Source organism: Anolis carolinensis, chromosome 2, assembly GCF_035594765.1.
Source record: "Anolis carolinensis isolate JA03-04 chromosome 2, rAnoCar3.1.pri, whole genome shotgun sequence".
In the NCBI taxonomy this organism is placed as follows: Eukaryota; Metazoa; Chordata; class Lepidosauria; order Squamata; family Dactyloidae; genus Anolis; species Anolis carolinensis.
Window position 1 is genome coordinate 43,720,898 of NC_085842.1, and position 27,529 is coordinate 43,748,426.

Genomic DNA, 27,529 nt, shown 5'->3' on the forward strand with positions numbered 1-27,529 from the left:
CTAAGTTTGTTTGTTTGTTTATAAGTAACCATTCTTCCAAAGTGGGACCCAAGATGGCTTCCTTCCAAAACAATTCAAAAATTTAAATTTCCTATATGTGTTCTAGATATAAATAATTTCTGATTTTAACTATACTTTCTACTTGCAGTTCTGAGCTGTTTTAAAAAGAAAGATGGGGTATAGATCTAATGAATAATATAATATAATCGCTAGCTCCAAACAGATTTACTTTACAAGCAGTTACTGAATATTTTCAAGACACACAACAACAAAATCAACACTTATAGAAATCCTATTGTTTTAATGGGTTTATTCTAGTCAGTACTTACCATGTTTAGACCCCTATACTAAACTTTTGTTTAGTTAAATTAGCTTTAGTCAAAGCTTCACTGTAGGTGTCAATATAAGGATATCTTTAAAGGCAACTATATTTCCCAATTAGAATAACCTATTGAATAAACCCGTAAGGGCAACAGATTCAGTGATTTAGGACCTTAATATCTCCTTTATTCTTTAATCCTTAAAAATTTTTGTATTGACATGAGATGGTTTTCCATAACCCATATTTTTATTAGCTAATTATTATATCTACAAAATATGGATTTTCTATTTCAACTGCTCATTGGGGGGAAAATATCACACTCTGGTGCTTAATGCTGAACTTGTTTTTAATGGATAAAAGAGGTCACTTTTCTTTGGGAGGAAGCACTGAATATTGGCGCTGCTCTTTGAACACCAAATGGGGTTTTCAGCAAAGCTTCCTGGGCTTCGACCCAATCCTGCTATCTATTTTGTATGCATCTTGTTCTTTCCATCTAGACTTCATTCCTCTTTGCTTCCTTCCTTCCTTCCCTTAAAAAAGCACCAAAAACCAATCCAAGGCTATTTTAAAAATTGGACTTTAAATCTGAACAAATGGTATTAATGGCAGGTACTGTATAACGTACAGGATTCTGAGTTCTTCAAATTTAGTTCTTCTGAAACTCACTTGTGAATACCAAAGACCTTTTGTTCCTCCAGCAAAACAGACCTTATTTCAATCATGTATTGTATAGAATACTGCTTATATTCATTTTTCCTTGCAGTTTTCTCTACTGTATTGGATATTTATGTCTATCTATGATCACACATCTTTTTTTGTTTGGACTCATTCCTTACATAATTCTGTTTATATCACTATCTCTGGATGTGCTAGTTGAAGTCAAGAGCTAACAAAATACGTATTGTTGAGTTATAAATATTCAGGTGACAACCTACATAGAGAAAGAAGTGACTATCTTTTTATTATTTATGTTTATACTAAATATGAAAAAGTCACAGCTATATAGGTAAAATCTAAGATTAAAGGTCTGCTTAGTCCTGTTTCCATTTTAGATGTTTTTTTTCCATTATACTTTGTGTTTAAGGTGATTTCCAAAAGATTCCATTGTGCTGGATCATAGATCATAGATCAGCCAGCATTCAATGACACCTTCATCCACAGTATAGGGTCTATAGGACTTCATAAATACTACAGTAATGGTTTGTCCAAAGTTCCTCTTTCTTGATACTGTACTGTGATGATAATTTACCCTCCCAATGTCTGGAGACTCAGAGACATGCCACACAGAGATGTAATATGGTGTTCAGTATTTGAGTGCCAAATTCTGCAAAACTGCATGCAGATAAAAGAAGAAACACTGCTTTCTAATTAAAACCAATTCTCAATTTCATGTCCATCTCTGTCTGAATACACTTACGTATATAAACCCTAATTTGAGAAATCAAATTGTAGGCAACTGCCTAGAACATAAAAACACAAGCAAAACGGAAGGAGGGAAATAGGAACCTTTTTATGAAGTGTGAGGCACTACTTTCAAAAGTCAAAGCAGAAAGTACTATTTAACCCCTCAAGAACTGTGTCTTCTGCTGAAACCTCCCAGAGTGTGATGCCTCATGGGCCTTGTAGTCCTGCTCCTAGTGCCATCGTGACAGATGAAGACGAAAACATGGGGTTTTCACCGGTTCAACAAGAGCCGGAATCTTTCCAGCTGCCGGATGTTGATGTTTTCGCCCAAGAACCCAGTAAAACAGACCTTGGGCATTCCTCACCCCTGTTCCCTAGGAGACAGTCCTATTCTGCAGACAGGGGAGTGAGAGAACAGACTCACAGGAGCTTACGGATTGCAGCTAAACAACAGGCTGATTAGCCATGCTTCCCTTGGGAAATTCTAAGGAGTTTCACATCTGGACAAAGTTGGGTTTCGTTTCCCGTTCTCTAGGGAAAGAGGTCGTTGGCGGGAAAACAAGACCCCAATATAGGTGCCTGGCACGTTAGAATTGTTGCGGAGTCAACAGAGCAGCTCCAGAAGCAACTTCGTGTTTCCAGCCTTGTGTGGACTTCGCAAAGTCCGCAACCCCAGTTCCTTGCCTTCCGGATCAAGTATTCAAGATTTGTCTGGCTTCGTTTTTAGCCACGGACCTTGTTCTTAGAATCTCTGTTTCGCCTTGTTCCTAGTCACGGACCTTGTTTAATGATTCAAGTTTGTTTCCAGCCTTGTTCTCAAGCTACCTTGGACTTCAAAGACTCTGGGCATTTTCCCCACACTATTGCTTGGCAATAGTGTGTGTTTCGGTTATTGGATTAAAAACTTTGAACTCTAATATCATTTATTGGACAATACATTTTTGGACAATATTTGACCTCATTTGATAGGTCTGCTTCTGAACTATATTCTTCACTTGTTTTTAATACTTTTAAATATTTACTTAATAAAGATATTAGATAAATATTGGTCTCTGCGTCTGGTTCTTGGTGCTCCATTGCCTCGGGCGTGACACAAAGGATGAAGATGGGGAGAACACCACTTTCCTAGCTGTTCTACAGCAATCAGAGAGATATTCTAGATGGATAGTGGACACACATCAAGATCACAATAGGAGGGGGGGGGGGTCACATGGTGAAGTACATAATATCAAGAATATTATTCTCCAGACACCTTAACACAGTGAACACTATTCATTCTCCTTTGAAAAGAAAATAAGGAAAAAGCATACTCATGCTTAGTTAGGAAAAAAACTCTAGCATCCTCATCCTTTATTAAACATGTCAGCTTGGAAGATCAAGCAAGAATCCCCTCTTCAAGATACAGCTAAATGGCTTGGTTTAGGAATAATGCATATACAAATGGCTGTCATATACAGAGAGAATTTCTCTTGGAAACCTTGCAGAATATCAGGTGCAAATCTTTTTTCAGAAGTTCCAGAAGATGGAACTGTTGACTGGCCTCTGCAAGGATATGAATGGTCTTCACCTAGATTTTTAATATTGTCCCAAGTTATCCAAAATGAAAATGGGATAGCAGACTAAAGAAATTAATGGAATCCTATATTCACCAACTCACTATTACTGAATTTTTTCAGAATGATTTAACATTCCATGGTTGGCCATTTTTTTTAATCGTTCAGGTCTTCAACTGAAACTTTACTCAAGTTAATTCTCTTACTGCTTAGAGAAAGGGAACAGTTAATAAGTTTGTAATACACAGAAACTGTCTCTGCAGATAACCAGGTTCTCCAAATGCCAAGATGCCCTAAGAGAATTTTATGTAAACCTATAAAATAGCTGTTAACTTCTGAAGGAGCCGGGGAGCTCTGTTTATTTAAGACAAAATGATTTTGCACCAACATTTTAAGTATCACTAGAGAGAAAGAAAAGTATTTTCATTTTTCGACAAGGACACCATCTGTGCTTCCCTCCTATCTTCTCAAACTAGCTGGGGAATTGTAGTTCCAGTGGTTTGCTGGGAATTTTACAGGTGAAGACCTTATTTTCTCATACAAAATTATCAGTGGAGGGAGAATGGAGCCATGTAAAAGAAAAGGGGTGGACGAGAGTTTTTAAGTAATCAAGGAGAGAGAAAAATTGGTGAGTGGTATCGCCTAGGAAAAGCTGTACCACCTGATTCTCTGGGTCTGTGAATTATTCAGTTGAAAAAAAAACAGATGCAGCATTCCTGCCATGATTTCACCCAGACAGAAATCCTTTTTCTTAGCACAGTTAATCATGACAATTTAAGAATAGGATTTGTTTTCTTGGTAGCAGCATCATATTGATGCTGCAAAAAACCAGTATCCTGATATTATAAATCCTTCAGTGCTAGTCATTACTTGAATCCTGGAAGATTTCAAAACACAGATTTAGAAACTCTCCCAGGCGTGTACATACTGTTTTGGACTCTAACTCCCAGAATCCCTAATCATTGACCAAGGTAACAGAGGCTTCTGGGAGTTCACGTCTTCAAGACCTAGGTCAGTGGTTCTCAACCTATGGGTCCTCAGGTGTTTTGGCCTACAACTCCCAGAAATTCCAGCCAGCTTAACAGCTCTTAGGATTTCTGGGAGTTAAAGGCCAAAACATTTGGGGACCCAGAGGTTGAGACCCACTAACCTAGAGTATTAGAGTTTAGGATTCACTACTCTAAAGGGTGCTTTAGTGAATGTTCATTTAAATAAACTATTCCAATTGTACCAGTCTTTCATTACCAATTGATTCAAAAGTAAGTAGAAGCCTTATTTTCAGGTTTAACCATCTAAAAATTGATCTCATATTTCAATCACACATAAAAGAGAAAAACAGCAGGCTGAAGTCAGTTTAAGGAGTGTCTGGGAGGATATTGAGAAATTTAAAAAAGATGGGAAGAGTCTTTCCACATCTAAAATATTCTTGCAGCAATCCCATGGGCAATTATTACATGCCAATGGGATCTGCTGAAACCAATGAAACATCTATATATACATGATATAGTGGATAACTACAGTTTGTGATAAAACATTTTATGACCAGGACATTGCCTTTTTATATGTTTAGTTCATTATGTGCTCAGCATAATCTAGTTTTTGCTCTATTAACTTGTATTTTCCAGTCCTCAATTCAGAGTTTTAAGGCTTCTACTTAAAGACATAAAATCCTATAATATCAAGGACATGCTAGCCCTGAATTCATCAAGCAATTCCATATTTTCAACTAACAGAGCATTCCTGTGACAAAGGACAGAAACACAAGATTTCCAAGCCCTGCATCTATTCAAATACCATCATTTCTTAGTAGTGACTGAAGTTCTTGAACAGAAGTCTTTCCTACAGCTCCTAGATGAGACCCTTTAAATGGAGATGTCAAAAATTAAACCTTGAACTTTCTATATCCTTGCCACTTTGCTCATCATGAGGTTAGAAGCTCCAATATGCAGCCATAATGATTTGATTCTAGTGCTTGACCTTTCAATTCTATTCTTTTTCCTGCCAGTTATGCCAGTCAGAGAAAGCTTGCATGACATTTCTTTTTTGAGTGAATGTCTAACAGTAAATTTTAAAGTCTTGTAAAGAAAAGAGTACAAAACAACTGGTGATTTCTATTATCAGATCAATAGTATACAGTAATTTGGAAATGTGAATTGGGGAAAGTTAATGTCTGTAAAATGCCGATCTGATCCATATTAGGAACTGTAATTTCCCTAACAGCTTCAAGCTGTGGATTTCCAATAACATAAAACTGCATCTGACAATGTCAATTCTGATTTTCAATGGTTTTCAGTAGGACTGTCTTACCTTTTTAACTTTAACGCCATCTTTTGGTGTTTGCTTTGTTATGAGATTGTATCCAATCATCTGCTCTGCAAGCTTCCCAACCTCTTTGGGGCTACATGAAAGATAGGGGAGAATATGTATGATTTTTTTTTTGAAAGATCGCATACGAAGAATTAAGACTAATAATAATTGCTGTAATTTCTCACTTACTCCTTCATCAGATGCACTCCTCCTTTCAGTCCACTGCTAAAAACACCCTTTCCTCTCCCTCCAGCTAAAATTTGAGCCTTCAATACAATTTCTGTAGCTTCTGCATGAGAAAACGAACAAAATCAGTGTAATTAAAATGTCTTATTTGAGTACAGTAATGATAAGTTCATTTTAAAATTTTATTTACTAAAATCTATATACCTGAAAGAAAATAATACAATATGCCTTCCTGAATCCATGGGCTATGGGTTCCAAGAACCCCCCCCCCCCATGGATACCTGAAACTGGTTAATAGTGAAATCGTGGGTACTGAATTGAATACATAGATATTAAGGGAGGGGTCATACTGTACATGCAGTACAGCAATACATTACAGACTATTAACCACTACTAAATGAAAAACTACTAAAACTATAACTAAAAGGAATACAGACAACATTAGAATAGGTTACAGAAAGGAAAATAAAGGAATTAAAAGTTGACTTCCAACTTTTCTACCAATTGTATAAATAATATTAAATCTTATTTCCCCTATAGTAATGCTACTTTGCACTTCTACTTTCCAATCTGAACTACTAATTCTCAAATCCTACGGTTAGTATCTTCTCTCCACTTTCCTGCAAAAAGACAATTCATGATCCCGTCTTTCATAAAACCGCTGAACAATTATTCTCTTATCCAAGTGGATAACTCATCCATTTCTGCCAATTCAAACACTTTCATTATTCAAATGATTAGCTAATTTTATAATGTGACTTCACGGCACAATTTGAACAATAAATATAAGCCCTTCCACACAGCCTTATATTAATGCACAGTGTTACAATTCTACATGGTGCTCTTCTTCAATAACTTTATTTTTTCAAGATTATTTTTTATCCCAGTGCTTATAAACACACACACACACAAGCAGATTTCAAAGTGGTATCTCACAAATGCTGTCGTCATGTGTCTTCAAGTTGGTTCTGACTTATGGAGAATTATGGCCAGAAGGTAATTTATGTAATAGTGATGGTTGCATGCAACAACCCTTGTGAAGTGCTGGTTTATTTTCTTATCAAATGAATTCATTCCCAACTTCAGACTACTTTATCTAACTCTGTAGCTCAATTTTAGACAAGCTTCTTTACATGCATAGGCTCCAGACTCAATCCCCAGGTTTTTATCTTAATTCATGGGCAGCCACTAATACGGTACTAAGCTAAGGTGGGTCAGAGAGGGGACTCACCCCACAACATCCTCTGTAGTTATTCCTTATGAAATATGGAATTATACCAAAAAAAATTGCTCCTCTTCTATCCTCTGCCAATTTGCTACATACATGCTTGCACAGTTCTTTTAGAGAATATCTAACAAATAAGAGAGCATTATGTAAGTCAGAGAAAGCCAACTTCCTACTCTCCAGACATTTTATTTACAATGTGCTTTAGACCTAGTTAGCAGTTATCATTTAAAGAATCTGGCTTTATCTGGTGATCCAATTCTAATTTATATGACAATGTGCAACTATCAAGTAATGGCAATAAACAAGTTAGACTCTAGCTGGCATGCCACATCCTAAATTAACTGTAGGACAAAATACATATATTTGGCTCAAGCAAGCATATCATCCCACAGGCTTATAAAACAAGTCCTGCAAAACAAGAGTCAATCAACTTGGCAATGAAGGAGATGCTTTCTTAAAAATTGTTGGAATCAATTATATACCGAGTCAAAGTAAAACAGATTAGCTAAATCTCTATGAAAAAATAAGGACAGATATGAAAAACACAGAACGGATTACACCAAGCTATGGTAAAACAAGCATCTTCCTCTATATCATTTTTGGGATACTGCAACTGTATTGCAGCAGAGTTTGTTCAGTCTATATCAAAAGATTTTCCAATTTCTCACTCTTCTCAACATCTCCATTTCACTCTAAGGGACATTAACTCTCCTGTGGGTGCAATGTTGTATTAAAAACTGACCTGTGTCTGAAAAAATGCAAAAATCTTTTTTTTTAATTAACAGTATTCATTTAAGCTTTTTACACATCACTGTTTTCTACACAGAAGGACTTATTTTTAAACAAACTTTTAAAGAAAAATATTGCTTACATAGCATATTCTAAACAGCACAAATGTTCAATGAAGAGGAACAAAGTTGTGTACAAGGAACATTTGGTAACATATACAATTTCAAATATTTTTGAAATTCTATTTCAGAAAGATTAGCCAGTGCTTACATTTTCCTCATTCATAAATAAGACAACTATAAGGAAGCTGGGATGAGTAATGTCCATTCGACGGGTCATTCTCTTCTTACATACAGTTAGACACCCCCACCCCCTGGACAGGTTGCACTCTTTCAACCTAGGAGGAAAGCAATGGCATTCCTCCTCTGAACAAATCATGCCAAAAACACTCTAGAACAGAGTTGCCTTAAGTCAGAATCAATCTGACGGGACAGCGGAACCACAACTATATCCATAACCACAATCCTACTGATATCCCTGACTGAATAACTGCACTCAGGCTAGGAGAGAGCAAATTTGAATATGTAGTTGTTGAGACCAGAGGGGTTCTAGAAATGTAGCCAGATCAAGTAGCAATGCCAAGATGCACCCCCTAAACTTTGTGGAATATGGTGGGGGGTGGGAACAGACACTTTTAAATGAGGAAAAATGCATCTTCCAGAACAGACAGACCAATTAGGGAATGTAAAGGACTTGGCTACAATATGTTTGGCTCTCATTCGGTGCCTTGGCTACTGGCATATTAAAGATAAAACTAGCAAACTGGTATTTTACAATCTAAGAGGGAAAATAAAATTCCGAGATCTCATCATTCCAAGAGAAATTGTTGAGCTGGGCTGGTAATGATATGACTGAGAAAATATATTGTCTTTTGATCAAAGATATAATATGGATAGGGAAATACAAGGCTAGAACCTGATAAGATGGTATCAGACTCCAAGCCAAGATTGTTGTAAGTGCACACCTGGACTGATGCCCTAGTCGGAATTACTCAATACCTCATGACACATTAAATTCACAGACTGAACAAAATCAAAATGCTGAGGGAGAAGATAAAAGGATTTGCATTTCTGCCCTTGGTTTCGGGTGCACAAGATGAATCTAGACAGCCCAACCTTTTCAGGAACAGAAGAGGGGATGTGGACCATGGAAGAAGCAATATCTGATCTATCTTGATTTATTTGTTATATTTCTGTGTATTTTCTGTCCCATCTCTTCCATTCCACTTTCTTCCCAGAGAAACTCTATGTAAGGTAGATTGGTCTGAAAAAGAACTGCTGGCTCTTAATCATCTGGCACATTTAATGGCTTTGTAGGGATTAAACATGCTTTTCTTTCACACTACGTAACTGCGGTGCTATGATTCTATTTTAAATGGCAATGGCAACATTCCACAACCTTCTCAGCTACAGTTCTCTAGTGCTGTATTAACTACAAATCCCAGGTGTTGCTATGCCAGTTAAATTGGAAAATGGCACTATAATTGTTTAGTGTGAAAGGGTCCAGGGTAACCCAAGTCCCACTCCAGAACCATTGTAATGCAGTAGACCCAGGTAACCATCTTTCAGGGAAAATGCATGCTCCCTCTTCTGATTATTTATTTATTTTGAACTGCATGGCAAAGACACAATAGAATGGGGGTGTAGTTGGACATGATTTCATCTTGGATTGGTGATAGTTTTTTTTAGACTCACCAGCTGCAGAGAGTTAAATCTACCTTTTACCTAATGATTTTTCTACGCCAAGAAAAGTAGCAGATTTCTTGGGTTGAAGTGTAGCTATCAAGAAATGGTAAAGGGAAACCATTCACCACCTATCCCACACAATGGCCCTCATCCAATCTACCCCCACCCCACCCCTGCAGTAGTTTCTATAATAAAAATGGAAGTAGGAGAGTTTTAACTACAAATCCCCCACCTCACATCTGGTGTGTAGAAAAATAGATGAGGTGGCAATGCCTTCTCGCTTACAAAAGAATAAAGTTTAGACAAGAAAAAGAAATTCTCCCCTCCCTTTCTGTGTGCTAGAAAATATCTGTTTTCCAGGCACTTACTTTTGATATATATCACTCTGAACCTTAAATCCTTCCCCTCGAAGCACTGCCATGCATTCCAATGCACCCCCTTTTCCTGTCTCAGCTTTTCTATAATTCATGCTGCCCAAAAGGCAGATAACAAGAAAATTTAAATGCGATAAAAAGTATCCCATTTTATATCGGTGTTGTCTAGGTCTACAAATTATTAAGATGAATTTTAAAATAAATCACTTTCCAAGCAACAATCGAGAAAGCCAGGAATGGCCCCGTCCGCTGTGATAAAACATCTATTTTGGCATTGTTAATGGCCGCTATGAGCATTTAATTAGATTACTTTGAATCGCTAACCATCCTGACAATGAAAGCCTTGTATGCCCCATGATAAGTGCTGTCAATTATGACTGCGATCATTACCCTTTGTGCCACCGGCTCTTCAGGCCAAGTCAGTTGTATTCATAGCCTGCATACTGATTACTTCTTACTTGGCAACAACAAATAAGGAGAAGAGAGAAAGAGCGGAATGAAATGGGTATTTTTATTTTTTGTTAACCTGCCAAAAGACCATCAAGGCAATGAAAGAACTTGCATGGCAACCGGCATGAAAGGCGTAAACAGGCACGCAGGAAAGTAAGCATAACTATGTAAAGGTTAGACCTCAAGTACTAATCAATACAGCGACTTAACAGAACACTTTGCAAACAGGTTCCTGGCACCCTAGGGGAAAGTGACAAGAAGTAATTTAATTCCACAGTTATTTGCCCAAGCTCTGGAAAATGAAGTAAACCAGCCAAATCTTATTTTACAGTAGCCAGGCCTGATGGTTGAGTATTTACCAAGTTGATTCACTTCTCCAGTGTCAATGTTTCCATTTTACTTAAAGATCTAATTCGACAAAAGCACACTACTAGAAATTCCTTTCTAGAAAAATGTTGTCTCCAACCTGAATTCTCAGATTGCATTAAGAAAGAGTACCTCACACAGGTAACTTAATTGTATCTGAAATACATGATTCAACCACACTTGCTGTATAAATTACTGAGAAAAGCAAAGTTACTAATAGGCTTTGTATGGAAATTGAATAAGCCCACATTCAGAAAATAAGATTAAATGGATCTCTTCATTTAATATCTATCAAGAGCCTTCAAAAGAAATCTGAGTATACACATTTCATATATATATACTCTTGTATAAGTCAAGGGTTTACATATGAAATATCTCTATTGCATACTGTGTATACTCAGATTTCTTAGAGACATTTCATATACAGTAGAGACTCACTTTTCCAAGACTCGCTTATCCAAGGTTCTGGATTATCCAAGGCATTTTTGTAGTCAATGTTTTCAATATATCATGATATTTTGGTGCTAAATTCATAAATACAGTAATTACAACATAGCATTGCTGCGTCAAATTACTTTTTCTGTCAAATTTGTTGTATAACATTATGTTTTGGTGCTTAATTTGTAAAATCATAACCTAATTTCATGTTTAATAGGCTTTTGCTTAATCCCTCCTTATTATCCAAGATATTCGCTTATCCAAGGTTCTGCCGGCCCGTTTAGCTTGGATAAGTGAGACTCTACGGTATATACTCTTGTATAAGTAAAGGTGGAGCCTCCAGTGGTGCAGTGGAATAAACCACTGAGCTGCTAAACTTGCTGACCAAAAGGTGGGCGGTTCAAATCTGGGGAGTGGAGTAAGCTCCAGCTGTCAACTCCAGCTTCTGCCAACTAGCAGTCGAAAACATGCAAATGTGAGTAGATCAATAGGCACCGCTCCGGCAGGAAGGTAATGGCGCTCCATGCAGTCATGCTGGCCACATGATCTTGGAGGTGTCTACGGACAACGCCGACTCTTCAGCTTAGAAATGGAGATGAGCATCAACCCCCAGAGTCGGACACAACTAGACTTAATGTCAGGGGAAACCTTTACCTACCTTTACTATAAGTCAAGGACAGGTTTTAAGTCCAAAACTATATATTTTGATATGATTCATTGATAAGTCGAGGGTGATTTTGTGGGGAGGGGAAAACACCAATGCCACCCTGGTTGCTGCCACCATTTGAGCCGAGGCATTCAAAAAGGCCAGAAATGACCCTACGACGAAGACATTAGAAGGAGCCAGTGCTTCTTTTAGGTTCTTCTGGGACAAACTAAGCTCTTTCCTTTTCCCACTATACTCAGAGAAGAGGGTGGTACCTTTTTTTGATAAGCTAATTTATAATATTCACGCTGAAGAGTGGATAACTTGATGCATGAGTATATAGGGGTCTTGCTAGGTCTTTTAAAAAGATATAGACTTGTTCTCTCTCTTACACATACACCCACTATAACAAAAAAAACAAAAACCCTAGCATGACTAATAAAGTGTTGTGTCAATACTTAGAACCATGGGGTGTGCTACAGTGCAATGAAATGTAACACTCTTGACAACACTTCACTTTGCAATTAAGGACCCTCTATCTTTTGCCGGTCCCGTCTACTGCCCGATAAGACGCAGTGTGAAATTCATTACTGGAGTGTTTGCTTCACAACTCCAAACTGAAAACAAATTAGTAAGATAAGTCAGATCCTTGTTAAAAGTGCATTGGGTTTGTAACTAATTTAGTAATTAAGCACTGAACTGGAAAAATGTAAATATGCCTCATTAACCACAATGGAAAATTTTCCTGATAATTTTTACTTTTCATTATAATGGCATGATTGGGTAACCACTTATGTATATACGCAGTGCTATTATATTCAACAAGGAGTATGTCAACGTCCTGTATAAACATAGTTTGGTTTCTGTGTCTGCATAGGGTCACAATGACGATGTCTGGCTCCTTCTGTTAGGTTTTCTCAATATCCACGTATTAAGATACTATGTCTGCACAGTGGCTCATAGAACAGACTACATCCTGCCACATGTAGTTTGCTAGTAAACAGCAAAATTCACACGTACACATGTAAACTCACATTCCAAAGGAATGTCCAATTCATAGCTATTGAGTATGATGCAAGGTATCCCAGTGCAACTGAAATGCCCTCTTTTGATTTCCTCTTTTGCCTTGCTCTTACATATGTATCAAATTTATTTATTTTATTTATTTATTTACAACATTTCTACCCTGCCCTTCTCACCCAAGGGGACTCAGGGCAACCGGCAAAATTCAATGCCAAACAGATCAATAAAACAGCAACACATTTAAAACCATTAACAACTATTCATAAAATACAACACATAAATACATAAAATACATTAGTCAGCTAAAACATATAGTTACTTAAAACCACTTTTCCACGGAACCATTGTACATAAACCTAAGTTCAGACCATGTCAATATATTGCTTATTCAATATATTGCTTATTCATTTCTCTGCACTTAATTATACCATATTTTCTTTTTTAAAGATCGACTATGTTTTGAAATTACTGAGATGGAATAATAGTCTGCTGTGAGTAGAGATCTGGTTTTACAAGAATGGGGAAAGCAGGAGTTAAGTTTCCAGTGGCTGCTATCCAAAGAATTGAACAAGTGCTGTCAGAGCCTATCAAGAATCAGAATATAAGCAATCAGGTTCTGGGATTCATGGATCAAAATATTGATCCAAAACAATAAAGATTGATCAGAAGAGTTATTTAAAACCAGATAGAGGTCCTGATCTGGAGGATGTCACACTGCTTAGCCTGTGTCTTTAATACTAGACATAAGTTGTTTAGAGAGTAGGGGATCTGTGGGTCCAATGGAAAGGAATTGGACCTTGTGACCAAATGGTTGAACAATGTAACCAAGATAACACGCTTGAAATACAGGATTCACCTAGCCTGCCAGGTTTGTAGTGATGGCACTGGAAATAAGGCATATATGGATTATGCCTGCTACAAAAAAAGGTGCTTATTATTTGTTCGACAGTGGAATATGGTTCTTCAGAGTATGGTAGACTCACCTCTTCTGGAAGGTTTTAAATGAAGGCTGAGTGGCCATCTGTCAGGAGTGCTTTGATTGTGTGTTTCTGCAAGGCAGGGGATTAGACTGGATGGCCTTTGGGGTTTCTTCCAACTCTATAATTCTATGGTTTCATTCATACTCATCACTTATGTCAGCCAGCCAATCCAGCCAACCAGCCTCCTTTCCTTCTCTCATTCGTATTTATCTGGCTGTACAAGCCATTTATGTTTGGTGGAGCTAACTTTAATGACTTCAGCACTTCTATGATTTTGCAAACTTTCCCCCCAGTGAATTACTCTTGCTATATTTTTTAGTGTTTTTCCCATTAAACATTATCCAGCAAGCTATGCTGATGAAAACAAAGTTCACAACAAAGCAATGTCAAGTTGAATGAAAGTAAATTAGACTAAGTAACAGATGAAACCAGACTCCCACTTAACCATACATGGTTAATTGTACAAGAAAGTCAGGACTTAAAAGCTAATTGTTTGAGAGGGAAGTAGAGAGATGCTGTCATTTTTCTAGCCCTGCTCGTTTCTGGATCCATTTCACTTTAGCAGCAAATAAATGGAAGAAGTGCTTGTTTAGAGGATTGTGTCGAATTCGAAAGACTTGCATTCAGTCTTGGGCTACTCTTCTAGCAAATGAATTACTGTACGTCTACATGCAGCAATTCTTTCAAGGGACAAAACATACAATATTAGATTTTACAATATGTCTCCTTGTGTTTTAGTGTTGTGAATACAAATTGAAGTGCTACACCTTGAAATTGCAAAAGGACTCCATGCTATAATGAAAGCTTATTGTGAGTCAATAAAAACTGGACCTACTTTAGCAACTATGATTGCTCTGATCCACTTGAAATGCCTGAGGCAGAAATGAGTAACTTGGTTTAGGTTCACTGCTGTGTACATTTAACTTCTGGATTCTTAATCACAAAGCAATATGGTTAGGTTAGAACATAGATTGCTCTTCTGATATGAGATTGCTAATTTTACCTAGGTTTAATGTTGGAGGTTTTTTATAGAGTCCAGAAACAACCTGAAAGACTGTGAAAATCTTTTAATAGCTTAATAAAATGTGCATGGTGGCCTTTCCATGTTGGCCCATGCTGATTTACATTTTGGGGCAGCTGTATTTTCAAGAAACTTCAGAAATACCCTAAGTTATTACTACAATGGATTACAATGCTTTTTTGGAAATGATTTATTACAATCCATAATCAAAGCATATTTGCTCTCTGATGATATCCAGGTGAAGTGCGGTTGGTGGGGAAGAAGGAAAGGGCCTTCTCGGTAGTGACCTCCCCCCCCCCCCCCCCGACTCTGGAACTCTCTCTCCAGGCAGATTAGATTAGCGCCCACCCTGTCCACCTACTGTAAAGAATTGAAAATGTGGATGTTCCACTGTGCCTTTGATTCAGCAGTTCGCGAGAAAATTGTGGTCCCTCCAGCCATAAGTCAACATCTTGCTCTTACATTTTACCGTTGTCCCTGCCCTATAGCTGTTCTGCTCAAACTTAAGATTTCGCTTTTGCACTTTCCCACCAGCCCTGTCCTTGCAATTATTTTTCACAAGCTCCTGCCTCGCCCTTTAGTTGAGTAAATGGCCACTATGTTAGGCTATTGATTGTTTGCTGGTGGCTATGTTTTTATGATATTTGTTATTTGTCCCCATGTAAGCCACCCCGAGTCCCTCCGGGGAAATGGTGGCGGGACATAAAAATAAAGTTGTTGTTGTTGTTGTTCTGTGAAATTTACCCTGAACACATGGTCAGGGTACATGACCATTTATTCCAACTGCTACGGTTTCTGAGGAGTGAAGAGCAGCCCCCCAGTGGCTGATGAAAGCCTCTTTTATTTCATTGCTATGACTTCTGGGGGAGAGAAGAGCATCCATCATGTCTGAGCCCCAGTGCATGGTGGATGGTGAAATCTCATTTAATTCCAGTGCTACATATTTGAGTGGAGAGAGAAGAACAACCATGTTCAGCTCCATCATGTTTGGAACCTTGTGGTTGGAGAGAGCAACTTCCTCAATTTCACTGCTATAGTTTATGAAGGAAAGAAGAGCAGCCATCATATCTGGACCCCAGTGGCTGATGAGAGCTCGCTCTTTAATTCTACTGCAATGACTTCTAAGGGAGAGAAGAGCAGACATATTCAGTTCCATGATGTCGAGACTCCAGTGGCTGGTGACAGTCCCTCCCTCAATTTCAACTACTACTTCTCTAACTTTAGAGAAGAAAGGAGAGCAGCCGGGATCTGCTAAACTTAATTTCTACCCCAGCATGCCTATTTTATGGTATATATTTAGACTGTAAGACTGAGGGCTGGCAACAAACTAAAGGTAAGACATTCTAGGAAACTTAGTGGTTAAATTGCAGCTATAAGCACTCACAAATAAATAAATAACTGATTTGGGGGGACTACAAGAATACCACAGTCAAATGTCTAATAGATTTAATGTTTTTGTAGCACAGCAGCTACTTTTTTATCCCATCAAATTGCCATTAAAAAAAAAAACCTTAGTCCTTGACTTAGGACTTCATCACATTAAGGCAATGAAATGGATGAAAATGTTTTGCTCAGTAGAGCTGAGTAGAGTTCCATTTTTTTATTGAACGGATGAATTCCTTACCTTCACCACATTTCCATGCAACTTAGTATATTCTCCCCATTCTTTGAGTAAATTTCTCACCACATTACAGATCTGAGCCCCCCCCCCCCCCACCGGCATTATTTGTTGAAAGAAATCTTCCTCTCCTTGAAATCTTAGCCTCGCTTTGTATTAACGTGAGAGCTGAGAAGTTTCTGAGCATATTCAATTTGTCCCTTTGGGATGCTGTCTAAAAGAGAGGAGGAAGTAAATAAGAAAAAAGATAGGAAGAAGAGGAATGAATGAGGTATTTTAGTGTTATTTCTGGCATGAGGGAAGGGGGAAGAACTCTGCAACTTAGTTGTATGTGCTCTGGGAACAAAGTATTCTACACTGTATAATACTTTCAAAACCATATACAAACAAATTACTAGGGGATACTTGTATCATAGCATAATTGCAGTGAGGTTTAAAGCTGCAAGGCTGCAAGGTTATTCAATGCCAATTAACGTGGCCAGTTGCAACATTTCCGCATGCCTCTGATAATAATAAAATAATGCTTCTAGAAAACTGCCTTGACAGCTCTGAAAGGGGCTAGAGTTTAATTCAACTCAGTGGGTACTGAATTTTATCTTGAAGTGACATTATCTAGGGCCCCATCAACACTGCCATATAATCCAGCTTCTGAATCCCAAAGACCTGGATAACTTGCTAGCATTATTGCAGTCAGGCTTTGAAGCAGCAGGGCTATTCCCCCTCCTCTCTGTCTTTCTCCCTCTCCCTCTTCTCTCTGATAGTGATGAATTGCTTTCTTCCCCCCATATCTCTCCCCTCCTCTGTCACTCGCTTGTTCTCTCCCCCCCCCCCCCCGTGTGTGTGTGTGTGTGTGTGTGTGTGTATGTATGTGTGTGTGACAGTGATGGATCTGCTGCCTTCCTCCCCTCTCCCCCTCCTCCCCCCTCTCTCTCTAGAAGGGAGATAACTTGCTCCATGAGGAAAAGGTAATGGCTGCAAAACTCTTCTTTACTGGGGTGGGTGGTTTAGCTCCTCCCACAAGTTGCCCTCCCACATTTACAATGAAGGCCACTACATTACAGAAAAGGCCAAACTTCCAGATGATTTTTAAAAATCCAGTTACCCACCACCTCCTGAAACGTTGAAAAAGACTGCTCACCAGCAGGCTTAAAAATACACAAGGAATGCTCTCTTTTACACTTGAAGCCAAATGAATGTAGCTTCCTGGATTTTAAGTGTAGCAGTCAGTGGAATTTAGTACATGTGATGAAGTGGTGGGGTATGTTCCTGCTGCATCTATACAAGTAGTAGTCTCACGATTTAATTGCATGTTCAAAAATAGCAGAACTGTCTGGACCAGTGGATGGATAGATAGGTGAACTGATAGGCTGCCTGGCAGATACACTTCCCAAATAAATTTCTATGCCTTAGGACTATGTGCTAGGGCCAGAACACTGTGCTAATTTCTCTTAGGTTGATGAATTTTCATGTTAAAAAGACACTTGGTGGAGCCAATTAAGACGGAAGTTACTTTTCTTTATTCTCCAAGAGCAGGCGTATCGGTAAGAGCAGCAACATCCAAAAGTAGCCCCTTGTTTTAAAGATAGCACTCCCACAAATAACAAGTAAATAAAATCAGATGTGAAACTGAGGTGTGAAATTGAAGTTATTTTTTATCTAAAATGCAGACCAACCTCCCACCCAGGGAAGAAATTCAGCAGAGTCATCCTTCTGTTAAGCACCACCAAGCATCATCTGTGTGTTTTACTTTTAAATTAAAGCTTTCCCTCACTCTTGCTATCTCATTTGTGGCTCATCCTCCTTGTGTGCAGTCATCCTTTCAAACAAGAAGTGTCCATATCCTTCTCCTTACACATTTTTCTCTTCAGTTCCAGAGATGAAACAGATAAATCTTCAATTTTATGTGGTATTTTTTAAAATATTGTGTATACATTACAAAATTATAGGCCTCATTACGATCTATAATGATAAATTAGTCAGTCTCTTGAGCCTGTCAACCAATGTTATTAATTGTTTTGGACCCATTGCTATACATCACATTGAAAATGTGAAATTCTTGATAAAACATCAGCGTCTTTACCCAGATTGCTATAGGCTAAAATAATCTCCAAAGAAGATCTCCCAAAATATATATCCAGATAATATACCTTTTCTTGTGCCACTTTTGAAAGTTATTTCTTGAATGACAATGTTCTACAGTCAATTATGACCTGGAATTCATAGCACCTCTTCAACCCAGATCTTTCTATGTGTTGCACCCCAAGGCTGCGAAGGCATCTCAAAATCACACTGGAGTGCCAGAATATAAGCAAGCAAGTTGTTTATGGAAGCAATAACAAATCAAAGTTCAAAGTCAATAAAATGGGTTTAAATCCACAAGAACAAAGTACTTGAAAAGCCTGGAGCAAGCATCTATAAAAGTCATGCAAGGAACAGAGACCAAACAGGAAATCAAAGTTAGTCTCAATAAAGGTATCAAGATTAGTCCAAGCAAGATATCAAGGATTAATTCAAGGCACAGAGTCAAACTGGAACATAGGAGGCAAAACTGGAACACAGGAGATCCAACTGGAACAGAGGAGTCAACACTCCAAGGTTAGTCCAAGGTATAGGGTCAATGCTGGAACACAAGGCAAGGGTCTTGGATGGAGCAGATACTCAAACTGCACAATTACTGGAACATCAACTGGATACACCAAAAATCCTCAGAAACAAGGACAAGAATTGAGCAAGAATCAAGGTACAAAGCTGCAAGAATCAACATGGAATTCACAGGAACACGGAGCACGAAGCAGAGATCTTTCTTGATGAGCAAAGTTACCACGTCTGAATCTCTCAGAGAAAGCAGCCCTTCTTACGGGAAACTCAAGGTCTCTTCCCATGAGAAGCCTGCTCATTATTCCATTTCAATAGCAATCATTTGCTGCATCTGAAACACTCCCTTTCTCTCCTCTGCTGATTTATCACTTTCTTTCTGTCAAGCTCATTAGTCTTATCACTTCCAGAATCCAAACTAGAATGTCCATCTGGCACAAGAAGGTCTGACTCCTTTGAGCAATGCGGTTCAAGCTGTCTGCTTGAAACCATAATATCTCTGGTCCCAGAATCCACTGGGACAAACTCTGGTTGCATAGGAACAGGAATCTCAGGTCCAAACCCAGTGACTCTGCAAGGACAACCACAGGCTGAACAGGCTCACCTGACAGCTCAGATGGAGGCTGGGCTATAACAGTATGTTATTTTTTTTAAAGTAATTTGTTCCTGACACTTGTAACAATGGAGGAAACATCACTGTTCATTGGCATTTACTCAAAATTACTCATTGGTAATTTATATCACTCTGGTAGTGGTGGTGGTTATTGTTATATGTATATACAGCTTTATCTCTAAAACAGATTCAAAGCGGTGAACAATATTGTGTGCTTTCAAGTAGTTTGTGACTTATGGTGAACCTATTATGGGATTTTCTTAGCAAGATTTCTTCAGAGGTGGTTTGCCCTGTGTTGCCCAGTGGATTTATAAATCCTGGTGTCCAAAGTCATACTCTAACACTCAAGACACTACATCACACTGGTAGCATTTAAAATATCAAGAGCCCCCCCCCCCCCAAATGGATGCCCAAAATTAACATTTTAAGATAATAGGTAAGAGCTTTCCATTACAGTAAAACATATAATAGATAAACACATTTTGCCCTGGTGCCCAGCATCATATTGTTTTCAGAAAGCGATCACATCATCACCTACTGCAAGTTTCAGGTCAGAGATAACACCACCGCTTCTAATGCATAACTTCCTGAAGTGTTGCCTTGATGTGGACTCTCCATGAATGAGACTATAATAATGGGAAATGCTTCAGGGAATGATGTGGGTTTTCGTTTATCATGTGTGCTGGGTGCCACTGAAAAGAAATCTGGGTTACAGCATAGTCTTATGGTGGGAATTTAAGTTTATTTTTATTTATTTATTTACAGTATTTAAATACTGATACTACATCAAGGTGCAGCAAAGAAGAATGTATGCAAAACAAGAGTTCCTTAATTATTTTTATTAACACTGATTTGACGGTAGCAATGAAGTAGCTGTTGCACAAAATCCAGTAACTCGACAGCTTACACTCCAAATGACCACAATCGTCACCCTAAATTTAACTGTGAGGTACTCTGTGAAGTCATACTGATGCTAATGCAACTACATCCAATTTGCTCATTTGCATATATATGTTCAATATGTGCTGTCAAATTGCATGACTATGTATATCAATCCCATGAATTTTATAGGGTTTTCTTAGAAATTAAATACCCACAAGTGTTTTGCCAGGTCCTTTCTCTGAAATGTAGTCTGCAGCACCTTGAATTTCTTAGAGGTCTCCCATCCAAGTATTAACCAGGGCAGAACCCTGCGTAAACAGTGAGATCAGATGGAGTTGGATGCCTTAGGGGTGTTTAGACCTTATCTGTGTGTTCTACCACATCACAATAGCATAAAACCCCACAGCAGGAAATTCATTCCAACTATGCTATGTCTGAGTCTGCTTGACACTATTGCTATCTACAAATATGACTTTGGTGTTTTGAAACTCATCTGCAAATCTGTCATAACTAATAAGCAACAACAGTCTTGCTGGTGGTAGATGACTATCTTCCCTTGCATAGAAACTTTATGAGGTAATATGTTTAGCTCCACAATAGACCTGATTCTGCAGCTGCACTGCAGAATTAATACAGCTAGATACTGTCATGGCTTAATGCATGACAGTATCTACTTTAGTGAAGCATTAGTGCTCTTTGGCAGAGAAGATTAACGATCATGTAAAACTACAACTTCCATGATTCCATAGCACTGAGTCATGGAAGTTAAAGTGCTATCAACCTGCATTAATTCTACAGTGTGGGTGCACCCTATGTCATTCTATAAAGCCTGCTTAGGGCAAAGGATTCAGACAGATATGTCAGCATGTCAAGGCCATTAGTTAGAATACTCCGTTAGGAGTAGGGAATTCAGGTTTCAGTTTCCATGGTTGCTGTGAGAGCGAATCAGGAAAGACAGATATCCTGCACTGAGCTTAGCAGAGAAGTGTAAGGATATACCTGTAATAAAGATATAAACTACTCTGTTGCACAGAGATGGAAAGCATGCTAGAGATCTCCCCTCCATGCTACTTTCCTTCAGTCTTCCTAATGGTGCATATAGGGTTAGCTGATAAAACTGCTCAGCTATGTCCTCAAATTCATAACAAAATTTATTATAATGTAGCTTGGAGGATTAAGTTTTATTCATCATGTAGCAGGTAGTATTGAAGTCAAGCAGTCATTAAGAACAAAACACACAGTTCTTGCCTCTAGCTGCAAAAGTATGCACATAGGAATTCCTCAACGGCTTTTGGTTTTTCTTTTTCTTTTTTTGAGAATGACAAAATACAGAAGCTACAATGGCAAAGAGGGAAGGAAGGAAACATCCCTTTGGCTTGTTTCTTTGCATAGCAAGGAAGTATGGCAGTTAACTTCCATATCACGAAATACAAAATAAGATGAATTAGCATAACCTTGTGAATAACACTTACTTTGGCCATGCTCTTCTATTATGTCAACACTTCAAATGGTTATTGACTTCTTGGAATAATTATTTTTTACTAATGCAAACTTTTATCAATCTCTATTTTCATTTCTGTAAAACCCCTTGTGCTGGGGAAAGACAAGATACTATGGAGGATGGGGGGATTTCAACAATATATAACAGAGAAGATTTTTCCATTTGGACAGAATTGCCAAGGCTTTTATTTCTGCTGCCACCAAATATGTAGAGGATTCGAACTCACTACCTCTATTAATAATAATTTATAATAATAATAATTTTATTCTTATACCCCACCCCATCTCCCCGAAGGGACTCGGGGTGGCTTACATGGGGCCAAGCCCGGACAGAACAATATAAAAACAAAACAATAAAACAAATCAATCAGACAATAAAAGCAAGTCATAAAAACCACATACAAGATAAAGTGATAAAATCAAAGGATTGGGTTAATGCTGCCAGCAATGCTTTATTCAGGAGTTTCTTCTAGGTTAGGATATTGAGAGAGAGACACGTGACACTTTATGTGTGGAGAAACAAGAAATGGTTGTTTATTTGTAGTGTGAACAGTAAATATGTGTGATGATTTCATTAACATTGAACAGTAAAGATGCTTAACTGTTTCATTAAAGGCTTATGCTTTTTGCTTCAAAGGATGTTCATATAACTTGGTTTCTGTGTAAATATGTTCCTTTACCAAGGAGACACAACAGGATAAGTTACTTTTATATCCACTTTTCCTGGAATTAAAATAGCAATACTCTAGATTATAGAGTTCACAAATATAATTCTCAGTCCCTCCTTTCCTGTAGACTTTAACTATATATATAAAAAAAGAATCCCAGCATCAAGAGAGCCCCATTATGAGAAACAGGGATGGAATCAAGAAAATCAGTGAGAATCCGACTATTCTGTAGGTAAAATAGCGGTAAGGCAGTTCAACCAACTCCAACAGACTGATTTCCAAAACCAACTGAAAAAGAATTCCCTGGCTCCCTGGCTCCAACTGTCACTTTGGCTCCGCCCATCTCCAGTTACTAAGCAACTTTTCCTTTGCATTCAGACTGCACCTATTGTAATGGCTGCTTGACTGTTCGTCCCCCTTGTTCTGCTGAGCTTCTGCAGGTAAGGCCTGCAAAATGGCCACATCATCAGCCCTGCTTACAAAATGGCCACACACCAGTTCTGCAAGATGGGCCACTTACCAACCTTGTCAGGTAGGCAAGATCTGTTACATTCTAAATGAAATGAAACTTAACAAAATACCTAAAACTCCCTTGTCCGTGTGTTTTGCATCTGACAAAATATGTCCCATCTAGGCAGTTTCCATGTCCTCCAGTGCAACTCTGTGGTATTCCTAGGATGAAAGCCCTGCATTTTAATAGGGTTCACTATTATCCATGGTTTTGCATATCCATGTGAAGTTTGGAAAAATAGCCTCTATGGATGCATACTGTACAGTAAAAACACTGCTCCTAGTTGGATGTTTTCACATAGTTAAAAAAACAAGAATGGGACTGCACTGCAAAAACTATTTCTATTTAGCTGGACTTCAGGATTACACCACCCCAAGAGCTTCTATCAGCTTCTCATTCCCGCTCTCTATGTATCTCTTACAGTATAATTCAATTATATAGCACCTGACAAAATACAAGAGGACAAGGTCCTGCCCTGAAGGCATGTAATCTAAAATTTGCTGCAAGAGAGACAACAAAGGAAAAAAAGAGTGATGGAGACAGGACTAAATAGGGATAGAAGGGACAGGGAGGTCGTACCATAGATTTCACAGAAAAAGAAAGTTAGAAGGAAGTGAGTTTTGGGAAGAAAGATAGCACATAGCAGGATACCTCCAGATGGATGAGGGTGATAGATGTGGAGATCCAAAAGTCACTGGCATAGGGTGAATCAATTAATTATGGGATTTTACTGGTGCTTTTAAAATCAAAACAGTTTTGTTATCTTCAAGTGGCTGTCCTGTATAGTCTGTACAGTCCAAGGAACATTGCAACATTAAAGAACTTGTACAGAATTGTCTTAGGTCCAGGGTTTTTAGAAATTATTGTTAAATCAGAACTGCATTAATCCCTTTATTTTTATGTAGCTGCACAGTTTGTATGTAGTGGACGGCCACCTATCAGGCAATCTACCATGCAAAAGGGTATTGAAATAGCAATATCTTATCATCACTTGTAGAGCTTGATGTCTGATGAAAGAAAGCAATCATAGCATTGGTGACATGAGAAGTATGAAACCATAATTGCACATAGAGATTGACAGACAATTTAGGACTAATATGGCGCATTGTTCTTCTGCTCAGGGGCAAAACTCCCCTCTTTCCTTCAGAAAAGGATGGGAGAAAGAGGGGGGAAATGAAAAGAAGGGGAGAACAGATAGGAATTCTTATGCTGTTACTTTTTTGTTCACTGAAACCTGAGTAATTCGGAATTGCTGGCCAACAGCTTATTTTTGTCCCTAACAATTCTGGGAATCAAAGAAGTGGAGTCTATCCAAACTAGAAGTGGACATCACTATTCTCCCATTTAAATATTTAAAAACATGGAGAAAAAAGACATTCACCTATCCATATCCATGGATTCTGCAAGCATGGATTCAACCAATTAAGGCCTGAATATATATATATTCCAAAATGCAAATCTTGATTTTGTCATTTTATATAAGGGATACAATTTCACTACACCTTTGCATATAACTGAATTTGAGCATCCATGGGCTTTTTAAGGACCAACTATAAACAGAAACACTGGAGAAAGAAAGAAGGGATCATTTTTTTTCTATATCTTATTGCTTTGTTAATTGAAGGATGCAAGAAGACTCTACTATGAGTTTTTATGTGCTTGGATTCAAAATCCCCCCCCCCCATTAGAAAAAGAAATATACTGCATTAAACAGCAGAAGAAAAAAATATTGTGACCCTGAGGCAACGGGTATATATTAACTACTGTAAAGGGATGAAGTCTCATCAAAAGTATGTACCACCATTTTATAATTCAATATAAACCATGACAAAAGTAAACTGAGGATCAGTAATAACAGTAGAGGGCAAGCTGAAATTGTCAACTATTTATTTCCATAGACACCAACTCTAGGGCAAGTTTAAAATGTGTTCCTGCAACTTTTAAACTTGCTGGGTTTAATGTTTCGGGCCATGAGGTGACTAAACTACTGGATGCGTTTAATTTAGGTTTAGGTTTGTATTTGTGTAAATACTTTCTCCAATACACTGTTAAATGAATAACTCAGGAAGAGATGTAACACGAAACAATAACAAAACATTTTACAGAATTTCAGAAAGCTTCAATCATCAAACTCTACACTCATTTGCACATACCTTGCTTAATATTAGGACTGCATCTTTCTCTATAAAATATATAAAAATATTTTGGCTGAGGATATGCTAAATAGCTATAAAACAATAGCGCTAGCTACATGGTTTTTGTTTTCAAAGTTTTGCAAAGATTTCTACTGAAGTGAAGTGGGGAGGGAGGTGGTTATCTACCACTGCAACCAAGCACATCTCCATTACAAAATGAAACAGACAGGAAAGTGACAGGGCCATTATAAAGTTCTATCTGGAAAGTCTTACATTTCCTACATTTCATGAATAGAAATCAGGAGGAAGATATGGCCAATCCCATTTTTTACATATTCAGCTATGTGAAGCCAAACTTCTATTCGTAGAGGTAAGATAATCCTAGACTTTCCACTTCTTGTCAAAAGAAAGGCACAATGAATTCCTGAATGAATGTTTGGACTCAAGAATGCTATATAATGATACTTAGCTTTATATCAGATCATCTGATAAGAAATTGAAAATTCTTTTAAGACCTCTACAGGATACTCAAAAATGAGTTAGTGATCAACTGGGAGATTCACTTCACCTATCACTGAGCACCAAAGCTTGGAACTGTCATTTTATTTATTTATTTATTTGGATATAATGCCCAGACTGCCCAGGATACAGAGGATTAAGTTATATTACAAGCTCTGATTAAAAATATGCATACCCACAGACTCTCAGTGATAGAGCACATGCTTTACATACAGATGGGATTAGATTTGATTCCTGACATCATCTGTGAAAAGGATCAAGTAGTAGGTAAGGTTAAAAGCTCTCTCTGAGAGCTATCATTGAGAGCAAATAATACAGCTTGAGCACCCATTATCCACAATTTCGAAATACTCCAAAATCCAAAATAGTTCACACGGGCAGCTGAAATAATAGTAGCTTTGCTTTCTAGTGGTGCAATCTACACAAACTTTAATTCTTGCATAAAATTATTTAAAATCTTGCATAAAATTACCTTCAGGTATGTGAAACGTAAATGAATTTTGCATTTCTAAACCATCTCATTTATGTACATATATGCAAACATAGCTATTCCAAAATCAAAATAAGTAAATACATCTGAAACATTCTGGTCCCAAGCATTTTGTATAAGGAATACTTAACCTGATCTGGGCTAGATGGAGAATCAGGCTGAGCCAACATAAAGAAAGCTTCCTATTGAAAGATTCTTACAAATGTCTCTTAACACATAAGGTGTTAAGGAATGGCATTCTGGTGGTCTTGAGATATGGAGCTGCTCATGTTAAGGTTTAAAAGTTTAGAACTGCAATCATTTATAAAATAGAATATAATAACTTTATTGTTGGTGTACAACATACAACAAAATTAAATGCCATCCCCAATCATATTATATACGAACAAATTACAAGACCAAGCACCAATTCTTCCATACTACTGTGCAACCCCTAATCCCACATCAGTTACCAGAAATGAGGAAGGACATGCCTCACTGATATTCTGCTTAAAACACAGTGCAACACATTCAAATGGGGGGGGGGGGGTGGGGGTGACAGCAGCAGACATATCTTATAACCAACTATCTACTGATGTTGATCTCACAAACACACTTTCACTGTATTTAATTATTCGATTTTATAAAAACCCACATATTTGCAAAACAGATGTAAATCCCATGTAATCGGGTTGCTTATCCTAATAATTATTGAGGGAATGCTCAAGTAGATATGTCCAGATTGCATGAGGCAGCATGGCTGATGGAAAGTTTATACTCGGAACTATTTAATCCAGATCATTTATGCCTTAATTATTGGTCTGTTTTTAGTCAATGTATTTATAGTCAGAATTTCTTCAACGGAACTTAAGATGACATACCTGTTTCTCCTTTTTTTTCTCCTTTGTACTTACTGCAACTTTAGAAGGCACTTTAGACAAAGAAGTGAAGCTTTTCTAGCTCAAAACAAGCGTGAACTCAGATTAATCAAGTTTCAGTCAAGCTCCCTAATGGCTATACCATGATAAATATGATTAAGTTCTGTAACTTTATTCAAGCGAAATGTCCATGTGTGAATTCAGGGACCCTCAAGAAGGAAAACACAAAGCAGGCCACCTAAGAAGCTATGTCACCTGTCTTACACACTGTCGGACTGCATTTAATCCTTTGTAGGCTTCCACAAAACACTGTGAACATTGTAATATAGCTTTTCAGTTCTTGGCTTCAAAGGAATTACTGTTAAATTA

The 27,529-nt window shown here is 37.9% G+C and overlaps 1 protein-coding gene across 4 annotated transcripts in view; it reads right to left on the reverse strand.

The window, feature by feature from the left end:
• The window catches only part of suclg2 (succinate-CoA ligase GDP-forming subunit beta), a 273,247-nt gene that overhangs the window by 141,285 nt on the left and 104,433 nt on the right, over window positions 1–27,529 (reverse strand). For all 4 annotated transcript variants that reach the window (XM_062969690.1, XM_003217829.3, XM_008105400.3 and 1 more), the window contains 2 exons: window positions 5,776–5,875; window positions 5,587–5,677 (listed from right to left, as the gene is read on the reverse strand). In XM_062969690.1, the coding sequence (XP_062825760.1) occupies window positions 5,587–5,677; window positions 5,776–5,875 (191 nt within the window). The remainder of the gene's footprint in view (window positions 1–5,586; window positions 5,678–5,775; window positions 5,876–27,529) is intronic.